General features: G+C 44.7%; 1 protein-coding gene across 2 annotated transcripts in view; it reads left to right on the top strand.

The window, feature by feature from the left end:
* Positions 1 to 17,008, top strand: part of LOC311010768 (putative methyltransferase NSUN7) — a 17,059-nt gene extending 51 nt beyond the window's left edge. Inside the window, exons 1-13 of one of the 2 annotated variants that reach the window (XM_084005390.1) lie at positions 1 to 49; positions 1,294 to 1,410; positions 1,838 to 2,020; positions 3,081 to 3,139; positions 6,568 to 6,704; positions 6,842 to 6,994; positions 7,080 to 7,263; positions 8,356 to 8,569; positions 8,934 to 9,077; positions 9,168 to 9,269; positions 9,709 to 9,826; positions 14,151 to 14,271; positions 16,086 to 17,008. The exon at positions 1 to 49 is cut by the window's left edge and continues 51 nt beyond it. In XM_084005390.1, the coding sequence (XP_083861516.1) occupies positions 7 to 49; positions 1,294 to 1,410; positions 1,838 to 2,020; positions 3,081 to 3,139; positions 6,568 to 6,704; positions 6,842 to 6,994; positions 7,080 to 7,263; positions 8,356 to 8,569; positions 8,934 to 9,077; positions 9,168 to 9,269; positions 9,709 to 9,826; positions 14,151 to 14,271; positions 16,086 to 16,982 (2,472 nt within the window). In that variant the 5' untranslated portion in view covers positions 1 to 6 and the 3' untranslated portion in view covers positions 16,983 to 17,008. Of the gene's footprint in view, positions 50 to 795; positions 904 to 1,293; positions 1,411 to 1,837; positions 2,021 to 3,080; positions 3,140 to 6,567; positions 6,705 to 6,841; positions 6,995 to 7,079; positions 7,264 to 8,355; positions 8,570 to 8,933; positions 9,078 to 9,167; positions 9,270 to 9,708; positions 9,827 to 14,150; positions 14,272 to 16,085 lie in introns of those variants that run through there. The other variant, XM_084005391.1, reaches the window with a different exon arrangement.
* The last annotated feature ends 2,300 nt before the right edge of the window (positions 17,009 to 19,308 follow it).

Genomic DNA, 19,308 nt, shown 5'->3' on the forward strand with positions numbered 1-19,308 from the left:
CAGAAGATGAGCTGTGTTGCTCCCGTGAGAAGGATTCACAATGACAAAGGTAAGATCCGCTATGCAATTTTAAACAGCCCATCATCGTCTATGCAGATTACACTAAGCTGCTGTAGCCCTTTCTTCCAGTCCTGCTCCTCTAAAGTGGACTTAAAGAGTTGCTCTCGTGGAGGAGAGGAAACTGCTTCACACTCATTAAATCACTGCCGTTTGATATTCATTAATTTATTCCATTTGCACTGACACGGCCTTATTGGACACGCTCGCACATTTCTGGTCAATTCCAACTCCTGAAACACTGATGAGTGCTGTGAAAGCTGATTGCACTCTGTCTGTGTTTCTCTTTATTAATCCACTTTCATTAGAGCCCTGCGACTTCTGGACGTTAATCCTTATGGGCCAATTCTTATTGTCAAGTCAAGTGATCATCAAGTCATCTGAAAGCTCGAAGCACATCCTGCAAACCTGTATACTGTTACTTCATTACTGTGTGTGTGTGTGCACAGATGAGTGAAGCGGGTCAGTGAGAGGTGGACCTTTGTCCAGGGTCGGACAGCGGCGCATTATTTATTCATGCTGATGTATCTGACCGGCCGCCTAATTGCAGCAGGAGGAGCCCGATTACCCGCCGCGTCCTATACTGCCGCACGGTCTCACGTTCACCGAGGCCGGAAGTGGGATCGCATGTCAGCCTCGTCTGACGCCATGCGTCTTATTTACATTTGCACAGCTCACATTCAACCCTGCAAACAGACGATGTGTCTGTTGAGACGCTCGCTGGTTGAACAGGCTGGCAGGAACGTCAACGGAGAAATGGACAAATGTTGAGGGACAGACTGGAAACTGTGTACATTAGTGCCTGACAAGTGTTTGCTGATGTTGCTGTGGTCATGGGAGACAAAGGTACGGTCTTCATGCTGTTGTTCGTTTGTTTGTTGTGTGTAACTCCGAAAAGTGAAGCTGAGGCTGAAGTGCCTTAAACTTGCATTCTCTCTGGCCATCAGGGGGCGACACCTCAGGTTGTAAAAAGACATCTGATTGTACAGTCAATGAGAAAAGGACCCAACCAGCCAATTATTGTATTGTTTATTCCGTATACACAACATCTATTTCACCTCTGTCCATCCTGGGAGAGGATCCCTCCTCCGCTGCTCTGCCTCACTGATGAAGGGGTCTAAAGATGTCGTATGCTGTACAGATTGTAAAGCCCTCTGAGGGAAATGTGTGATTTTAAGCGATATAAATAAAGTTGAATTGAATTGAGTAACACGAGCTGTCCCCCCTCTCTGACAGTGGGCTCCGGCGAGGATGTGAACCGGAGCTCTGTGACAGAGGAGACCTTCATCTCACATCAAGACCACAAGGAGCCTCTCTCATTTCCTCGTCTTCATTCATCTTCACCTACGCCGGGTAAATTACTATATTGTATCTTTCAATTTGTTTTTCTCACACTGATGACATTTACTCACATTCCTAAACTATTCAGTCAGTATTTCCTGGCACAAAGGAAAGGTTTTTAACATTCAAACATTTATCGAGCGGACCCTAAGAGAAGTTTGGTCACATATGAAAAGTATGAAAAGCAGCATGTCAACAAATGGGCTTTTATTGTGAAAAGAGTAAAGCAGATTTTGAAACTTTATCCAAAAAGCCTGCTGCCAAAAAGGCCAGCGAACAACCCAAATGAGCGACACTGCAGTGCTACTTATATATATGTTCCTCCCCTGATGCCTCTCCTCCTGCTTTCATGACATTACCTCATATCGTCTCTCCAACTTGCCCCAACGATTCTACACACCTCACCTCTAACTCAGTACTTCATCCCTTCTTCCTGCAGCCCCTCCTCTGTCCGATCAGGCATACCTGCAAGCAGCAGTCGTTTTCCAGCAGCTGCGGACGGAGAAGCCGATCGCACAACAGCTTCTGCATTATGGGAAGAAGAGGGACGCGGCGCCACCGGAGAGCGGGGCCCCAGCCACTCGGAGACAGGCCTACCAGCTCGCCTTCAACACACTCAAATGTATAAATACGAGCTCTGAGAGTAGAAAGTAGAACCATGCTCCCCGGGTTGGAGAAGCATGGCCTGATGGTTAAACATAAAGCTGGGGTGAAATTAATTTGATCTACTCCGCTGCTATCTCTGCCAACCTCACCCACCTCCTATAGGGAAGCCTTATCTCTATAATGAATAGCAGTGGAGCTGCAGCATGCGTCAACTCCAATATTCACTTTTGAATAGCGGCTTCAACTGCAGCCTGCAGATTAAATAGTATATAGTCGCACATTTCCTTTCTCCACGTGACTGCAATGAGTGGAGCTGCCGGAGGTACAGCAGATGTCTGTATGGGAGGTGATAAGAGGCACATGCACGCACACACGGGTTTACATGCAGTATTTGACTGCACATGTAGCGGTGGTTAGTGTCGATAGTTTTATTTTATTGGGCCAGGTTTGGAGATATCACTCTTGGTTCAATGCATGTGATCAAATACCCAACTCTCCAGTTACCCTCAGACAGAGGATTTTTACTGTTTTAAATCGTTTTGGTTCTCTCTCAACCTTGTTTCAGGCAGCCAGCTGTTTCGACCAAAAGAAAAACCCAATAAACCAGCAGCCAGTGCTTTACAGACAGTGGAGCATTTAGAGTCAGACATTTCTACTCAGGAGCTGGTGGAGACCAAACCGGAGCACAAAAGAGAGCTAATATTTTTGAATATCAGGTGACAAGAAACACAACCCAAATTGATCATGATTTTGCTGCTGCTGATTCGCAAATAGGCAACTGCTTGCTTACCTGCTCGACATAACAACTTCATGAGTCAGCCTTGTGTCGTCTGCCTCCAAGTGGCCAAAACAGTCAAATAATGCTGTTAAAAACAATCTGCAGCAATATGTCTTTACAGAAACAACGCCCTGAGAAATAGTCTCATGGAAACTGTTGAAGGTCTGTGGATTATCTGGGTTTTCTCATTAGGCTGTTCGTTATTTTTTTTAACCGGAGGGATTTTCGGACTTCTGATCAATTTATGCATGAACTGAGCTGAAGAGACTTGTGCATTAACAACCTGTTTTCCTCCTAGACCAAGATTTACTGGAGGACATCATTGCTGACAGCTGCTTCCACACTTCTCAGCACATTGTGAGTCCCCAAAAGATTTGACATGTGATCTCAAACCCTAACCGGACCCACCAGGTGGTTTGTTGGGGGCCGGTCACACTGAGACGCTACAAACCTTTGTTTTCCTGCGGTACGACTACCGGGTGTGGCCTCCCTTCATGTGCTGCCGTTGTGTTTTAGTTTTAAGATTTGCATAAAAGTTCAAATATTCTCATCTTTTCAGCACCAGATATGCCATTGCACTGTCTATGTCACACTTGGCTCAGTCGGCCAATAAAATTGAGCAAGAGGTCGGGCTTTACTACTTAACCACTTCCTTTCTGTTCTGATGCCGGTAGATGTGGTAGGAATAGACGAAAGATTGATACTAGCAGTTTTTTTTCATACGATGAACGATATATTTATTTCAGTTTGTACAAAAAACAAAACAAATACCTGATGCACTTTGCTCAGGGACGTGTTTGAAGCGGCCTGTTGTGTCGTGTCTCGTGTGATCGGGGACTAAGAGCCACATAGAAGATTTTTTCTAAGTGTCTCTTTTTAATTGGCCATCTTGAGAAAAAGAGCTGAACCCGGCATCTTTATTCTGAGCTCTCCGTCTTAATTGTTGTGTCCGCTCCGAGCGCTTCAAGTTAGACATTTCTGAACTTTTCAGAAAAGCGTTTCATACAGACGTCACTGTAGAAAACGGAGGAGAAGCGTGTTTTGACCTTGTCTGATCCATGAATAGGAGCAGAGTGGACTGTTGTTGCTGCTGGGTTTTGTGTTTTCAGTCTCCAACCCATCGTCCTCCTCTCTCTAATGTTACCGTCAGGTTGAGAGATGACAAGCTCATCATACAAAGTATGAAGCAGCATACTCCACTATCAATGTCAAACAGATAGTAGCCCAAATAGATCATAAAACGGTGGTAAGAGTGATGATATATTGTCAAGATATTGTTGTCATAGAAACATAGAGTCCTATGGGGGCCCTGCGGCTGCTTTCCTGCCAGTAGAAGGTGCTACGTGGTCTCAGACCCATCTGAGGAGCCACTGTTTGGGAAAAGGGCCAAAACTCTCCACAAGGTCTTGGAAAACATCTTTTCCATTGACCAAACCTCTTTAGGAGCCGCCATTGTTGCTTAGAACAAACAGTCACACACACCTAAGCCACGCCCGTGGCTGCCGGTAAAATCCAAGATGGATTCTCGTGTGATATGTGATCTCGTAGTTCTCGTGACATCCCGAGAATCCAGCCGCCATCAATGTAAGTTAAACTGAAACTAAAGTCAATCCAGCACCTCAGGAGCACTGGGAGTTATCTGTCTTCAAACAAAGTAGCCGTGTTCGTCCATATGGATGTGCTCCATCAGAAGACGTGAAATGAGTGAGGGCCACGGGACGCAGTTAAAGGCCATTTGTATTCAGATCTGTACGGAGTCTGGCTGGTTATAGATGGCAAATGATGCACACAGGAGAGAGGATGGCTCCCACACCGGGAGACTATAAACCACACCATAAAACACAGTGCAATATCACACACACATGGAGAGTGTATGTGTGTGTGTGTGTGTGTGTGTAGAGGATGGCTTTATTGAGGGATGGGTGAACAACATACAGATCATTAGTCTGACAGTGTGACTGCACACACCTCTTTATTTCAATATGCTGTACACACACACACACACACACACACACACACACACACACACACACACACACACACACCCCTCGAGAAAACGAGTTGAGGGAAAGGTAAGTGTGTTAGTGGTCATAAAAGAAAGAAAGGGATGTGTGAGAAGAGATCTGCTTATCTCGTTCCTTAAGGCAGTTATAATCAATATTTTTTATGTTTTTAAATTTACAATATAGGTCGCTTGTAGTGACAAACCCACAGATGCAGCAGTGTTTGATGGGATGTTGATGTTAAATACAAAATCCAAGATATAGTGCTAAGGTGTTTAATTGTTTCGTCTGTTCAGTCTTGTGAAGACAACTTGCTCATTTAAACAGAATCAGGTCGAAGCGGTTCAGCAAGGAAGCTGAACAGGAAGATCGGATCAAAGTGTCAAACATGGCCGTGAGAGAAATGCAGTAACCACCAACGTCAACATGAGTAACATTAGGCTAACCATATTACTTTTGAGCTATAGCAGACAATGTAACATTGTGTGACGGGTCCTCTCCAACCAATCTCTTCTATTTCTGTACTTCATTTGGGTAAGCAAGCATCTCCATATTGATTAAACTCACATTTTACATTAATACATTTGTATTTGCTAAATGGAGATTTTAATTGTGCAACAGCTCTTCATTTTTAATTTGGCTTAACTCATTTTAAACAGTGTTGCTGGTTTTACTGATACCTGAGAAAATCCCAAATGGCCAATTTAAAGATTCCACCTTAACATGCCTCAACAGAACCCTCTCCAACTTTGCTCTGCACTACTTTATTAGTCCTGGTCCTGGTAATCTTTGAAAGCTTTATCGTGGGCACCTGGACGGGCTTTGGGGTCTTGCACCGTTCCACCTCTCATCCAAGAGGCTTCTTCACTTCTAACCACCAGTCACTTAGAACTGATGTTGAAATGTTGTCATGTGGTTTGACAAGGTTTTTGAGCTGCAACTGCATCATCCCAAAGGCAGATTAACTCTAAAAGTGTGTCGTCTTTTTTAAGATAATTTATACTGTGTTCCACCTTAATTTAATCCGACCCAGTCATATAAATACGGATGTGTAAAGCTCTGCAGAAATCACACAAGTGTGTCAGTATGATTATTCAAAAAGAGCTTGTGGCTGCATGGATACACCGTTCGCTTCACATCCCCAGTCATGTTGTGCACCTTTTAACTGTTTATGCAAAATATTACAAAAAATAAATTTCTTTGCATTTTCTATTAAAATCAATTCTTATTTTCCTGTAAAACTAAATATGACACATGCTTATGTCAGTTAGGAGCAACCAATTTCAATCAATAATATCATGGCGGTCCATCAGTCTGTAACTTTTTGCAACAAGGGAGGTGTGTGTGCACCTCTGTAGCTTCATATCTTGCTACATATTAACCACGCCCACTTTTTAGTGGTCCAATCAAATGTGAAGGATTTGATTTAAATGCCTCTCGTAACTAACCACATATACTTCTCACAGTTCAGAAGCGCTAACGTCCCTCTCACTGGGATTTAATGATATTATTGCAGGTTTAAGATGAAAGAGCTGGTGACATTAAACAACAGTCGACTGCAGACGTTTTTGGATGGTAAATAATGATGACATGAACAGAACGACTGCGTGATGTTTGGGTGAGCGAGCTCCAGGGTCCTGGTTGTGCAAACTGGCCTACTGCCATGACTCACTGAGCCATCATGGGCATTTCAATTATTCAAATGGTCTGCTGTGGAAAAAGCTCTATCCATGTCCACATGATGACGATAACGATGATGAAGAAAGTGCTCATGTTTTGCAGCCTCGTGACTTGTTGCCATTGGCGATGGTGATGCTCTTCGACTTCCAGGACGGAAAGTTTTTGGCGCATGAACATTCGACTAAGGAAGGGGAGGAGCCTGTCCAGGAAGTCAGGGACCTGGAAAGCAGTCTGCAGAGGTGTGTGTGTGGGAGTGACTGTGGAGGGTTAACATACCGCATTTAAAAATGGATGTCACGAAAACTGAAGGTAGGAGACATGAAAACCTGATCTGAAGTATGTTTACAATGAAGGTGTGTGTGTGTGTTTATTACAGGTGTAAAACAAAGCTGGCAGCATCTCTTGCTCGCTGCAGAGTGAAACAGAATCTGCAGAGTGTTTCCTGTTTTTTATCTGATCCTGTCAGGACCAAACAGCACAGAGCAAAACATCTGCCACTTTATGCCTGGGTCAATACTCTCAAGATCAGGTAGGCTACTCACACACACAACCTAACCCTAACCCACACAAGTGGAATAAAAAATCCAACATCTAACGTGTCGTCTCCTCCGTAGTGTTGAGGAAGTGTGCGTAGCGCTGCGAGGCGCCGGCTTGTGCGAGGTGAAGACCTTGAGTGACCTCGGAGAGAAGACGTTCTGCAGAGACCCTCTCTGTCCAGACACACTGGTCTTCTCCCAGCAGCTTCATGCTCTGCTGCAGCACAGCAGCCCCGCCAGCACACATGCACTTAACACACAGGTACCATGAGTGTGTGTGAGGAGTGAAGCGTTTAAATGGAGGTTACACCACTAATGTGAAACATGCTTTCCTCCCCCCGGAGCTTCTGAACATCATTTTAGAAAACAGGTACAAGACTGACTAGTGGATAGAGTAGAAGTGGTTTGTAAAGCTACTTGAGTGAAGATAGAGAGGATAAGTCCCGCCCCTTCCTGTGGACTCCCATTCTCTGAAACATTTTTTGTGGTAGTCAACGGTGAGAGACCAGTCATTTTCTCACGAATTACACACAGGATGTCATTCAGATTAAAAGATAATTTTCCCTTGTCAAGTTGTATTTTGTTCTCTAATTGTTAAAGTATCAGACTGTGAAAACAAGTCATTCTAAAGACACTAAAAGTGTAGTAAGTGCAAGGTTAGCTAGCTCGCAAGCCAAGCTATCGGCCGTGTTGGCGACGTACAGAGATGTCATTCACTGAGCCTTTCACACTAAACTCAATGATACTACGACAAACTGAGACTTTGTTGACCTCAAAATTATCATTAAAATTGACAAACATCATATGTCTAATTCATGGTAGGCCTACAATTCAAACATGGCAAAAAAAAGTCTCGCTGTTGACAACCATTCACGCTCACATTCACACCTACGGGACATTTAGACTCACCAATGAACCTATCCCCATCCTGCATGTCTTTGGACTGTGGGAGGAAGCCGGAGAACCCGGAGAGAACCCACGCTTACACGGGGAGAACATGCAAACTCCACACAGAAGGAACCCGGGCCGACCCGGGAATCGAATCCGGGACCCTCTCGCTGTGAGGCGACAGTGCAAGTCCTCAAATAGGCAACTCACTGAAAGTTGCCCAATTACATAAACCAGAGGAAATGTAGTAATTACCCCCCGGTTGCTTCTGTCCTTGAATAGCCTACAGCTAAACTTTACTGCTGTGCGACAGATTTAGAGCTTTGCTTCATTTCCTGTTGTGAAGTTTTAAGTTGTTACTTTGTGTAAAAGAGAAGTCAGTTTGCTGTTGGCCTTGATCAGTAACAGTCTATAACACAAGGGGGCGCACTTCTGTCAAGGCAATCCTTGGTGTGTCTTTTTGCAGGACAGGAGTGTGTGCGTGGCAGTGAGCGCGGTGCGCCCCCTGCTGTTTGATAAAGGTGACGTCCTGGTGGCGGGGTCCTTCTCAGCCGTGACGGTGGCTCAGGTGTGTGTGGCGGCCGCTGCCCGCGCTGGTCGCGTTTTGGTGTGTGGACCGGATCACACAGCTGGACAGATACAGGAGATACAAGAACTACTCACGCACATGGACATCAAAAGTGAGTGATGAAACCATGGAGAGAAAAAAACTAGTTCATGTATTATTATTAAGTGTAGGCCAATAAAGAGATGAAGTCCCGCCCCTTCCAATGTTTCCCATTGGACCTTATTTCAAATAATTTTCTGATGGCATTTGAATTGTGCCAATAATTACACGTATCTTATTTGTAAAAGTATAAGCTCATTTTAAACATCAAGAAATATGACAAATTTTGTCATCTAACCCCAAACATCACATATACACTGGCAGGGGCGGGACTTCACCTCGATAATGCAAGTGTGATTTATGAGCCTTTGAGAATAATCTCTATGCTCACCTTCTGTACATACGCATGACTTTCTTCATACAAATGTCCAATGTAGATGTGCGAGTCCTGTCGGAAGCCTTCTCTGGTCTGGACGAGTGGGACGCCGCGGTCCAGCGTTTAAAGGTCATCTTAGTGGTGCCTCAGTGTTCGTCCACTGCTCTCAACGACCCCGTGCCCACCATCCACAGTGAACATGGAGGTATGTAAAAAACAGAAAATCAGATGTGTATAATGTTGATATCACGTCTTCCCATTGAACGTCCTATAGTAGGTTTCATTCTGTTGTCAGACTGGGATCTACTGCCGGACTTGTGTCACGATTCTGTGTCCCGGAGCAAAATACAGAAAATGGCCAACCAGCAGGCACGACTACTAGCACACGCCCTTTCCTGTGAGTTTGCAACTTTACCTTTTCACACGGTTCATCTCACTTCAGTTATGTTTATTGCAAAATCAGTTTATCAGATAGACTGACCAACATGTAACTGTTGTTGCGTCAAGCACCTGACAGTCCAATCCCACTGTCTTCACCCATGTCGCCAGGCAAACACAGCACCACCTAGAGGACTGAAGAAACAATTGCTACCAAAAGATTTTTTATTTTGTATTTGCACATACCGTAATAAAGTAGTTTATATAATAAAAAATCGATACGCGGCGTCCATTCAGCAATACAATATTGCCATGCAAAAACCGCGATACTATGCTGTATCGGATTCCTCTCCGACCCATGTACGCTACTAAAACACATTCTGTTCACACCATTGATAAGATGTCAGCAGTGTAAGAACGGAACAGCTGATTCTTCTTTGTAACCTCGTTACTGTCAGTCCCAAAGGTTCAGACGCTGGTCTACTGCACACGCTCAGTGTATCCTGAGGAAAATGAACAGCTGGTGAAAAGAGTGTTAGAGAAAGCACACACTCATCCCAAACTGCTGCCATTCAGGTAAAACACACACACACACACACACACACACACACACACACACACACACACACACACACACACTATTCTCTCTTCGTGCAGGTCTTAGTTGTCTTTCTATTAAGGATTTAATTGTGCAATCAGACCTGTCCACAAGCTCAAACCACAACCATAATGAGAAAACCACGACAGGCCAAACATGAGGCTATAAGGGATTTTAGAATTCTAGGTGCATTCAAAGAAACACAAACCACCTAACGAGCCCGTCACGGAGAGCCGCGGGAGATTGGCAGCTCACAGTGAAGCTCTACTATGTTTGACAGTAAATTTACATCGAAGCCGATTGTGCTCTCACTGTGATTGAGATTCTTTCAGAACATTGAATTCATCCTCATGCATCAAGGCGGTTAACTTCACCGAGATCAAACAAGATGTCAACAGGGAATCATCGGTGGGATTCACCCATGAATGTCTGTAAAATGTCACATAAATCCATCTACAGTAGTGGTTGAGATACAGTATTTCAGGCTGACCAACAATGCTACCCAAAGAGCCATTCCCACACAACCAGACCGCATTCTGAATTGCATTTCAAGGGGAACGTATATGTTGTGGGTTACGTTTGCTCTTGATGTTTCCCAAATGAGTTTCAGACGAGTCAACGGAAGTCCACGTAGGGAGGTGGTCTGGGTGGTGGACGGGTCATAAGACACAGGGCAGGAGACATATACATGACTATCGTTTTGAAGCATCGTGTCGTGTTTTGTTCATTGACCTGTGTTTCAAACTGTGACCCAGGAAACTTATTTGAGAGTGCAGTTTAGTTTAGTTTAGTTGACGAACCAGGTGCAGCCTGTGGTATAGACGACAAGTTGGTTGTTTATTTTTTGATTATATATTGTACATAACTTTACTTACAGTATGTATATTGTTTTACAATAAAGGCTCGTTTTACAGTGGAGGTGTGTGTAGATTTGAAAGGGAATCACAAATCTGGCCGAGGGCACCAACATGGTGCGGAGAAGGCTCTCTTATTCATTTGCTGGCCTCAAATTTAAATCAGTTTGAAGGGGGAAAGTATAGTCCTCACACTGTAGCATAGAAAACACTGAAATAGTGTGTTTGGATGAATTGACAACCTAAAAAACCCAGTTCAGCTCAACATCTGCATCCAACTGCAGAACCCAATTACAGTGAGAGGTGAGCTTCATCTCTGAGACTGCAGGAGAGAGACCGTGTAAATAATGTCTGTCTCATCTAAACATGACAGCAGATCTCATATCTCCACATTACTGCATGTACAAATGTGTGTGTGTGTGTGTGTGTGTGTGTGTGTGTGTCTCTCTGTGTGAGGTTGCAGTCACCAGGCTGACAACAGTATAAAGGATCAGCTGCAGTTGCCGTGGGGACAGTAGTTAATCCTTGAGTCGGGGTGAATGGGGTGGAGAAGATTTCAGAGTCTGTTTCACGCCTCATCCTTTTAAAGAAATACAAATGTTATTATATTTGGTCACATAAGCTCTTTCATCAACATGCCGACGTGCAATGAGACGACCAGCAGCTGCTTCACCTCTGTGTTTACACCGCTCACATCCACTGCACCACTGTGTGTCGCTTTTATCGAAGAGTTGGCACTAATTCACACCAGGGAGGCTCCTGAAACCAGACACATGCTGCTCTGCTACGCTGCCAGCAAACTGCTTTCCTTTTCTACTACATGAGAACTGAAGGTTGCTTTGCATCAAAAAAATAAAACATAAAAGTGAATTTCTAAATTCTTGAATAGAGATATTTTTAAGAATGGATTAGAGAGGAACTAGCCGTAAATTAAAGATGATGTATTAAAACAAGGTAAACTGCTCCGTTGTTCTTATGTATTATATATAATATGTCTCATTCCCTCTTTATTTCCTGATATTTTAAGCTTATATGTTTGATTGTATTTGCTGTGGAAGAATGGCAGTGAGTACACTCTTGAATGTTGCTTCCAAAAACAGCTCTTTGTCGAGAATCTAAATTAGAACGATGATCACATTGATGCATCGTTTCCATATCTTAACAGAGTCTAGACAGCGTTAGCATTTGCCAACAGATGTAATGTTGATGGCGGCAAATCAACAAGAACAGCAGTGATGACTGGCGGTGCAGCAGCACATGAAGTGGATCCGCTGACAGTAAACAGCTGTGCATATAATCTCTCTGTGGTGCTTTCCAATGACTATTATGAATGATTCGATTGGCTGATTTTTAAACAACGTGCATCCGTTTATGTTACAAAAGTTGTGAAAGTTCTGAGCATGAAAACACCCAGCAACAATGTGCAAGAGGTGAACATTGCACTTAGTGCAGTCAGAGAGAGAGTATATGATTCATATGGGCGTGTGTGAGTGAGAGAGTGCATTGTGTGTCTGTGTGTGTGTGTGTGTGTGTGTGTGTGTGTGTGTGTGTGGTTGACTTACGGTTAAGGAGTCTGGTGGCTGGGGGAAGAAGCTGTTGTACAGTCTGGATGTGAGGGCCCGTGTGCTGCGGGGCATTTTTCCAGATGGTAGGAGAGAGAGAAGTTCATGTGAGGGGCGAGTGGGGTCTCTGGCAATGCTGGTTGCTTTGCAGCAGGTAGTGTATATGTATGTGTATATGTCCATGATGGAGGGGAGAGAGACCCCGATGATTTTTTTCAGCCGTGCTCTCTGGTCCCTTTGCAGAAGGTGGTGAGGATGGGGGTCGGGAGGTGGGCTTTCCTCAGGAAGTGGAGGCACTGCTGGGCTTTCTTAACGAGCTGGTGTTGAGGTACCAGGTCAGGTTCTTCGTAAGGTGGACACCAAGAAACATGGTGTGTTTGTTGATTTGAACCGAAGAGCCGTCAATGTTTAGCGGTGCACGACCCCTCTGTGCTCTCCATAAGTCAACAACCATCTCTCAGATACAGGTTGACTTTGCAACAGGCTGTTGGTTGTTCCATCTCCTCCCTGTATGCTGACTCATCATTCTTGCCGTCAATGAGACCCACCATGGTCATCCATCCATCATCAACCGCTTATCCTGTATTGAGGGTCGCGGGGGGCTGGAGCTGATCCCAGCTGACATTGGGCGAAGGCAGGGTACACCTGGACAGGTAACCAGTCTATCACAGGGCTGACATGTAGAGACAGACAGGTAACCAGTCTATCACAGGGCTGACATGTAGAGACAGACAGGTAACCAGTCTATCACAGGGCTGACATGTAGAGACAGACAGGTAACCAGTCTATCCCAGGGAGACATGTAGAGACAGACAGGTAACCAGTCTATCACAGGGCTGACATGTAGAGACAGACAGGTAACCAGTCTATCCCAGGGAGACATGTAGAGACAGACAGGTAACCAGTCTATCCCAGGGAGACATGTAGAGACAGACAGGTAACCAGTCTATCACAGGGCTGACATGTAGAGACAGACAGGTAACCAGTCTATCACAGGGAGACATGTAGAGACAGACAGGTAACCAGGCTATCACAGGGAGACATGTAGAGACAGACAGGTAACCAGTCTATCACAGGGCTGACATGTAGAGACAGTCAGGTAACCAGTCTATCACAGGGCTGACATGTAGAGACAGACAGGTAACCAGTCTATCACAGGGAGACATGTAGAGACAGACAGGTAACTGGGCTATCACAGGGAGACATGTAGAGACAGACAGGTAACCAGTCTATCACAGGGCTGACATGTAGAGACAGACAGGTAACCAGTCTATCACAGGGCCGACATGTAGAGACAGACAGGTAACCAGTCTATCACAGGGAGACATGTAGAGACAGACAGGTAACCAGTCTATCACAGGGCTGACATGTAGAGACAGACAGGTAACCAGTCTATCACAGGGCTGACATGTAGAGACAGACAGGTAACCAGTCTATCACAGGGCTGACATGTAGAGACAGACAGGTAACCAGTCTATCAAAGGGCTGACATGTAGAGACAGACAGGTAACCAGTCTATCACAGGGCTGACATGTAGAGACAGACAGGTAACCAGTCTATCACAGGGCTGACATGTAGAGACAGACAGGTCCATCCTGCATGTCTTTGGACTGTGGGTGGAAGCTAGAGAACCTGGAGAGAACCCACGCTTACACGGGGAGAACATGCGAACTCCGGCGCACTGTGCAGCCCCCACCACGGTCACGTCATCGACAAACATGTCGATGTGGTTTGAGCTGAACATTGCAGTCATGGTTCAGCAGTGTGAACAGCAGTGGACTGAGCACACAGCCTTGTGGGGCCCCGGTGTTCAGTGTGGTGGTGCTGGAGGTGTTACTCCCAATCCAATGCATTAAAGTTGAAATTAGCCTGTTCCTCCCTCTCAGGGTGAACGGTCCCATTTTCCCTGACGACTCCCAGCAGACAGACGCAACCGACTCCAAGTTCTTCAGGCTGGAAGCGTCTCAGTTCACCAATGGATGCTTCATTGCACGGCTGTCCCGACAGGTGAGAGAGATGGGTGGGGAAAATGTGCAAGGTGGGGAAATGAACTGAGGACAAAAGAAAGCGAGGGAGGTGTAGAGGGCGAGGTTGTGTTTGGGGATGGAGGGGGCCGAGGCTTCGTGGTGGTTCAGTGTGTGATTGCTTTGCGACGAGACCTTGCAGTAGTGCTGAGGCTGCACTCTTTTACTGTCTCTGCTGGGAGGTCGGTCGGCTTTGCTTGTCTGCATGCACACACACACACACACACACGCACATCCACTATCTCTTCCTGAAAACACTAGCATTATTCCAATACATAAAAAAAGAGAGACAAGTTAAAGATGAAATACGTCCGAGCCGCTGAAACATTTCAGTACGTTACAGCAAAGACGAATGTATAATTCCCTCCCCTCTGGTCTTGTTGCATCACCTCGTTGCTCCATCTATTTGCCCCCCCCCCCCCCCCCCCCCTTTCTCCTCTCATAAAACCAACATAAAGAAGGAAATGAGATGCTGCTTCTTTGATCCCCTGCAGTTTGATAAAAATGGTGCAGGGAGGGGGTTTTCTGTGCCTGTATGTGTGTGTTAGTATTTCACCAATACAAACACACACACACACACACATGGGGGCAAGTGTTGCATCCCCTGTCCGGTGACGGTGCAGTCATTTTTAAAAATCTAAAATCTAAGACACTAGAGGCATCTCACTGTTGCTGCTCAGATGAATGACTCCACGGCAGTCAAACTGTGCCGGAGGGCGATTTAAAGGGAAGTGAAATAGACAACATGGAGAGACGGAGAGAGAGAGGAGGTAAGGAAACAAGTAGTCTCCTGAAGGGTGACACAAGAAAAAAAAAGACATCAGAAACGCGTGTCGAGAAAGAAAAAAATCTCTGAAAAACAAGACAAATCCTATCGGTAAAACACTCCTGACAGGCTGCCATCATTCATGCCTCTCCCCAGTCGCTAGTCTCCTCAGTTTAATCACAAACTCTCATTTTGCAGCATAATTAAAGTTTCAGGCTTATAAATGACTCAGAGCGTACACTGCTGTCAAAGCAAGAAGAATGAAAAACAGTGCAAAGTCAGATTAAACACTTTGAGTGAATAAAGTGTCTGAGAAATGGACTACATTTAGCAGCTGTCCTCCACTTTGGTTCAGAATGAAACATTGGAGTAGTTTGATAAATTTGACCACATGACTGGACGATATGAAAAAATCAAGTCAGGATTATACTGGTCAAAATAACCGAGATTCACACTATTATTCACTATTATCCCCATAGGAACATCATGTAATTCATGACACAATTCAAATAGTATGAAAAACATGATTTGTCTCTTACCATATGTTTTACAAAAAAGGTCCCATGGTGGTTCCATTAATAGGGTTTGCCTCTATATTTTGCTTTATGACCAAATGCCAAGTTAGTTACATTCCCATCAGCCTCAGCTGTACTTTCCATTAAGTGCTAATTAGCAAACATGCTAATAGGCTTTTTTAGATGGTGAACATGGTAAACCTGCTAAAGATTAACGTGTAAGCATGCTGACAGAGGTGGTAGCATTTAGTTCAAAGACATACTTATATGTAGGGAAAGGAGGAAGCAAAGAGAAGTGGCTTGTGATAGTAATGTCGCCTTTCAAAGTATTTCCCACTCTGCTCTGTTGACACATAAACTCTCCTCTCCTCCTCTGCAGGGTAACTTTACGGCCGTGGCTCATTTCTACAGCGTTCTGTGTGTAGATCTCCATTGTGCTATGTAGCCCTGGAGACCCGTCATTTTAATGTGTTGTGTCTTCACATCAAACCTTAAGCTGCCCTTGTTTTTTCTCAGGCGGATCCCACAAAGACAGAAACCGTCCACGATGTGCTGGCGAGGGCTGCAGCAAAGGGCCTCCTGGGCGGCATCATTCCTGAACCATCAAAAAATGATAAGAAGGGGAAAAGCAGGAAGAACCACGTTGAATCGGCCAGCAGCAGACCGTCATCCCCCTCGAGCCAGGAGAGTCAGACAGGAGAGAAGGTTGTGAATGGAGAAGATCCAGACGAACCTTCAGAACGTGCAGTAAAAAAAGACGAGTGTGGTGGTGAGGGAGAGGAGGGAAGGGAAGGAGATAAGGGAGGAAAGAAGAGGGGAGGGCTCAAAGGAAGTAAGCGAAAGGTCAAACAACGACCAAAGCTAACTGCGGCCTCAAAGCATCACCCTAAAGGCCACAAGAAGAAATCAACGCAAAGAAAAGTCAACCAATCAAATCAGAGGCGCATTAAAAAAAGCAAACCAAGAAGAATACCTCGTCTTACACTGACGTTAATATCCTCCCCAAAACCCTCCTCCCACTTGGCTCCAATCACAGCCCTCGCACACAAGCTAAGCAACAACCCAATGGTCCGATCACAGCAGGCCGTCTTGAGCAGCCCTCCCTCTGGACATCCTGCTCCTCATGCAGCCTCCAAGCAGGACCAGAGACACAACTCAGGGCCTGGAAGAGCAGAGAAAACGCTGACGGACGCGACCAGGGGAAAGGTGGTCAGACCAGGGAAAGACGTGGAGACAGAGGACGTGTGGAAGAATGCAGATTTTGTCCTGCCACCCATTCCCTCGCCGTCCTCCAGCTCTGTCAGAACCAGGTGTGGAAGTAGTCCCTGTCGGCGTCCGTCCCGGACACCCCACTCACAGCTCACCCAAATATCTGCATCATCGTCCACCTCGGCCCCTCTGCCTGGATTATAGAGCACCTTCATCAACTTCAATTATCAGTCTGTTAAAATGATTAAATAAATAAAAAATTATATCTATATTATTATTTAATAAATAAGAAATTAGATACATTTAAAATAAATAAAAATGATTGTATTGAGAGTTCAATTTGAGAAATAAAAACATGTGGAGTTGGAATTTGGCTGTTTTAGACCCCGATCACGCCAAGACAGCAGTGACAACAGGTGCAGCCGCGGCATCAAACAGGATGCTTGCTGTCTTGCTCAAGTTGATTGGCTGCTTGGGCGAAGTGCGACATTAGGCACGTTGGAAATGAGCTGCTCCTCAGCTGGAAAGTAGACGAGATCAGGCGGCAGCAGGAGGCGGAGCCTAAAAGCTGCAATCAGGTCGGACAGTTTCCATCAGCCATCAAAGAATTAACAGGAAGTCACAGAAATAGTTACTTCCTGTTAGATGTGATTCGTAGACTATCTGTAATTTGCAAAAACGTTTATTTATAGTGGTTCGTAAATATCTGTGAAAATGTATATCTGGCTTTGTATTTTATCCTTTCTCTTTTTATGTCTGCCTCGTAAAGCACGCTCGAATTGATTGATCGATTTTGAAATGTGCTATATGAATAACCGTTATTATCAACTACACAATGTTAAATAGATTAAACATTTGTTGCATAATACGATAGCGTTAAATATTAGAATTACACTTATTTCCTACTAAACGTGGTGGCTTCCTGTGTGATCAGCACCAAAGTCATTTCTTCTTCTCTGGTATCGGTTTGACTTCAGTTCACACACACACACACAAATACACTGCTGCTGAAGCGCTTAGTCAATAATGGTTCAGGCAATCAAAAGAAACTTAAAATATCAATAAAAGTGTTTGTGTAAAGCCATTACTTAAAGATCCCCTATTATACTGTTTTTCATTAATTCCACAAAGCTGTCAGAGGTCCAACAACACTGTTTTCGATACGCATTGCCCCAAACCCATCCATGGTCCTGAATTTCAGCTGTCTAAAAGTTGCTCAAATGAGCTCTCCTTAGATTAGCCTGTTTCTGTGTCTGTACCTTTAAATGCTAATGAGCTCCGTCTGTCATCGCCTACTTGGAGAGTGATGGAGACGATGCCGCTTACGTTAGTGGTAGCATGCACCAATGTTTACGTGGATGTATCGCTATGGCTCGCCTATGTGGCTCAGGTGAAGTTGCTGGTCCCGTATGGTTGGGACAGATCCTTTTACGAGGGTCAGTGTCGAGGCAAAGCCAGCTTTGTAGACCCTCGTTACTGAAGCAGTCCGATGTGAAGTGGTTAGCACACACATTCAAGCTAACACGGACCGTAGCCGGCACATTGTCATTAAAAATGAAACGCAACCACTGTCTCTCCTGTTCTTCTGTAGCTGGGACAGAATATAAGCACTTATGTTGATTTGTACAACCAACAACAGAGCAATCTGTGTGTCTAGCTCTGAGCGACGACAATGTGAAACACCGTTATCTCACTGCTGTCTCACTGCAGGACACACCGAACTTCACCTCGGTGATGAACGCCCCCTCTCAGATATCTCGTATCATCAGAGGAGTTTGTTACGTAACAACAGGAGCTGAATCTGAACAGCCTGTAGGAGCGCCGTTGTACCAGTGGGGGGGCTGCAGAGTCCATGCAGGAGTCGCTTGTTTTCCTCATTCAGGGAGTTGACAGGCTCAGGGAAGACCAGTTTATAGGTAGAGAAAATGTGGTTGTCATAATATGGGACATTTAAGTAAAACTGACACATTTTCAGGCTTTCAAGGCTGTATGTCAATTATTATGGTGGAGGATTGCGGAGAGTTATCTATTTTCTGTCTTGAAGGGAGGGTCGTCTTATTTCATTCATAATTGTGTTTCATACCTCCTGTGTGAGACAAATATTATATTAATTAAATAGGAGAACTTTATCTTAAAATCTTTGTGCTACGAATGGCAAAATGAGGCTTGTTGGTGCTGTTATAGTATTTTGAGACACTGGGAGGATTTTTCTTTTAGCCAAAAGTCCAAAGAAGAGGTTTACTATTATTTACGCGCTCCTCTCCACCCAAATCATTTTACTACAGTCAAAATATGTGAACTGAAGATGTCTTCTGAATCTTTGGAGACTTGGGGAAAGGTATTGATTCCAAACCGGAGGGCCAGACTAAATCTGAGCGCTCACAAGATGATAGAAACGATCATAAAAGTAAAGAAATAATACTGTTCTCAGACCTCCAATAGATAAAACAACCTGAGATGGAAAAAAAAAATCAACCTTGAACAGACCGAAACCTGTGATGAGGATTAAAACACTGCACACAAAGCCAAG

The sequence above is a fragment of the Eutrigla gurnardus genome (assembly GCF_963514095.1).
Source record: "Eutrigla gurnardus genome assembly, chromosome: 3".
Lineage (NCBI taxonomy): Eukaryota > Metazoa > Chordata > Actinopteri > Perciformes > Triglidae > Eutrigla > Eutrigla gurnardus.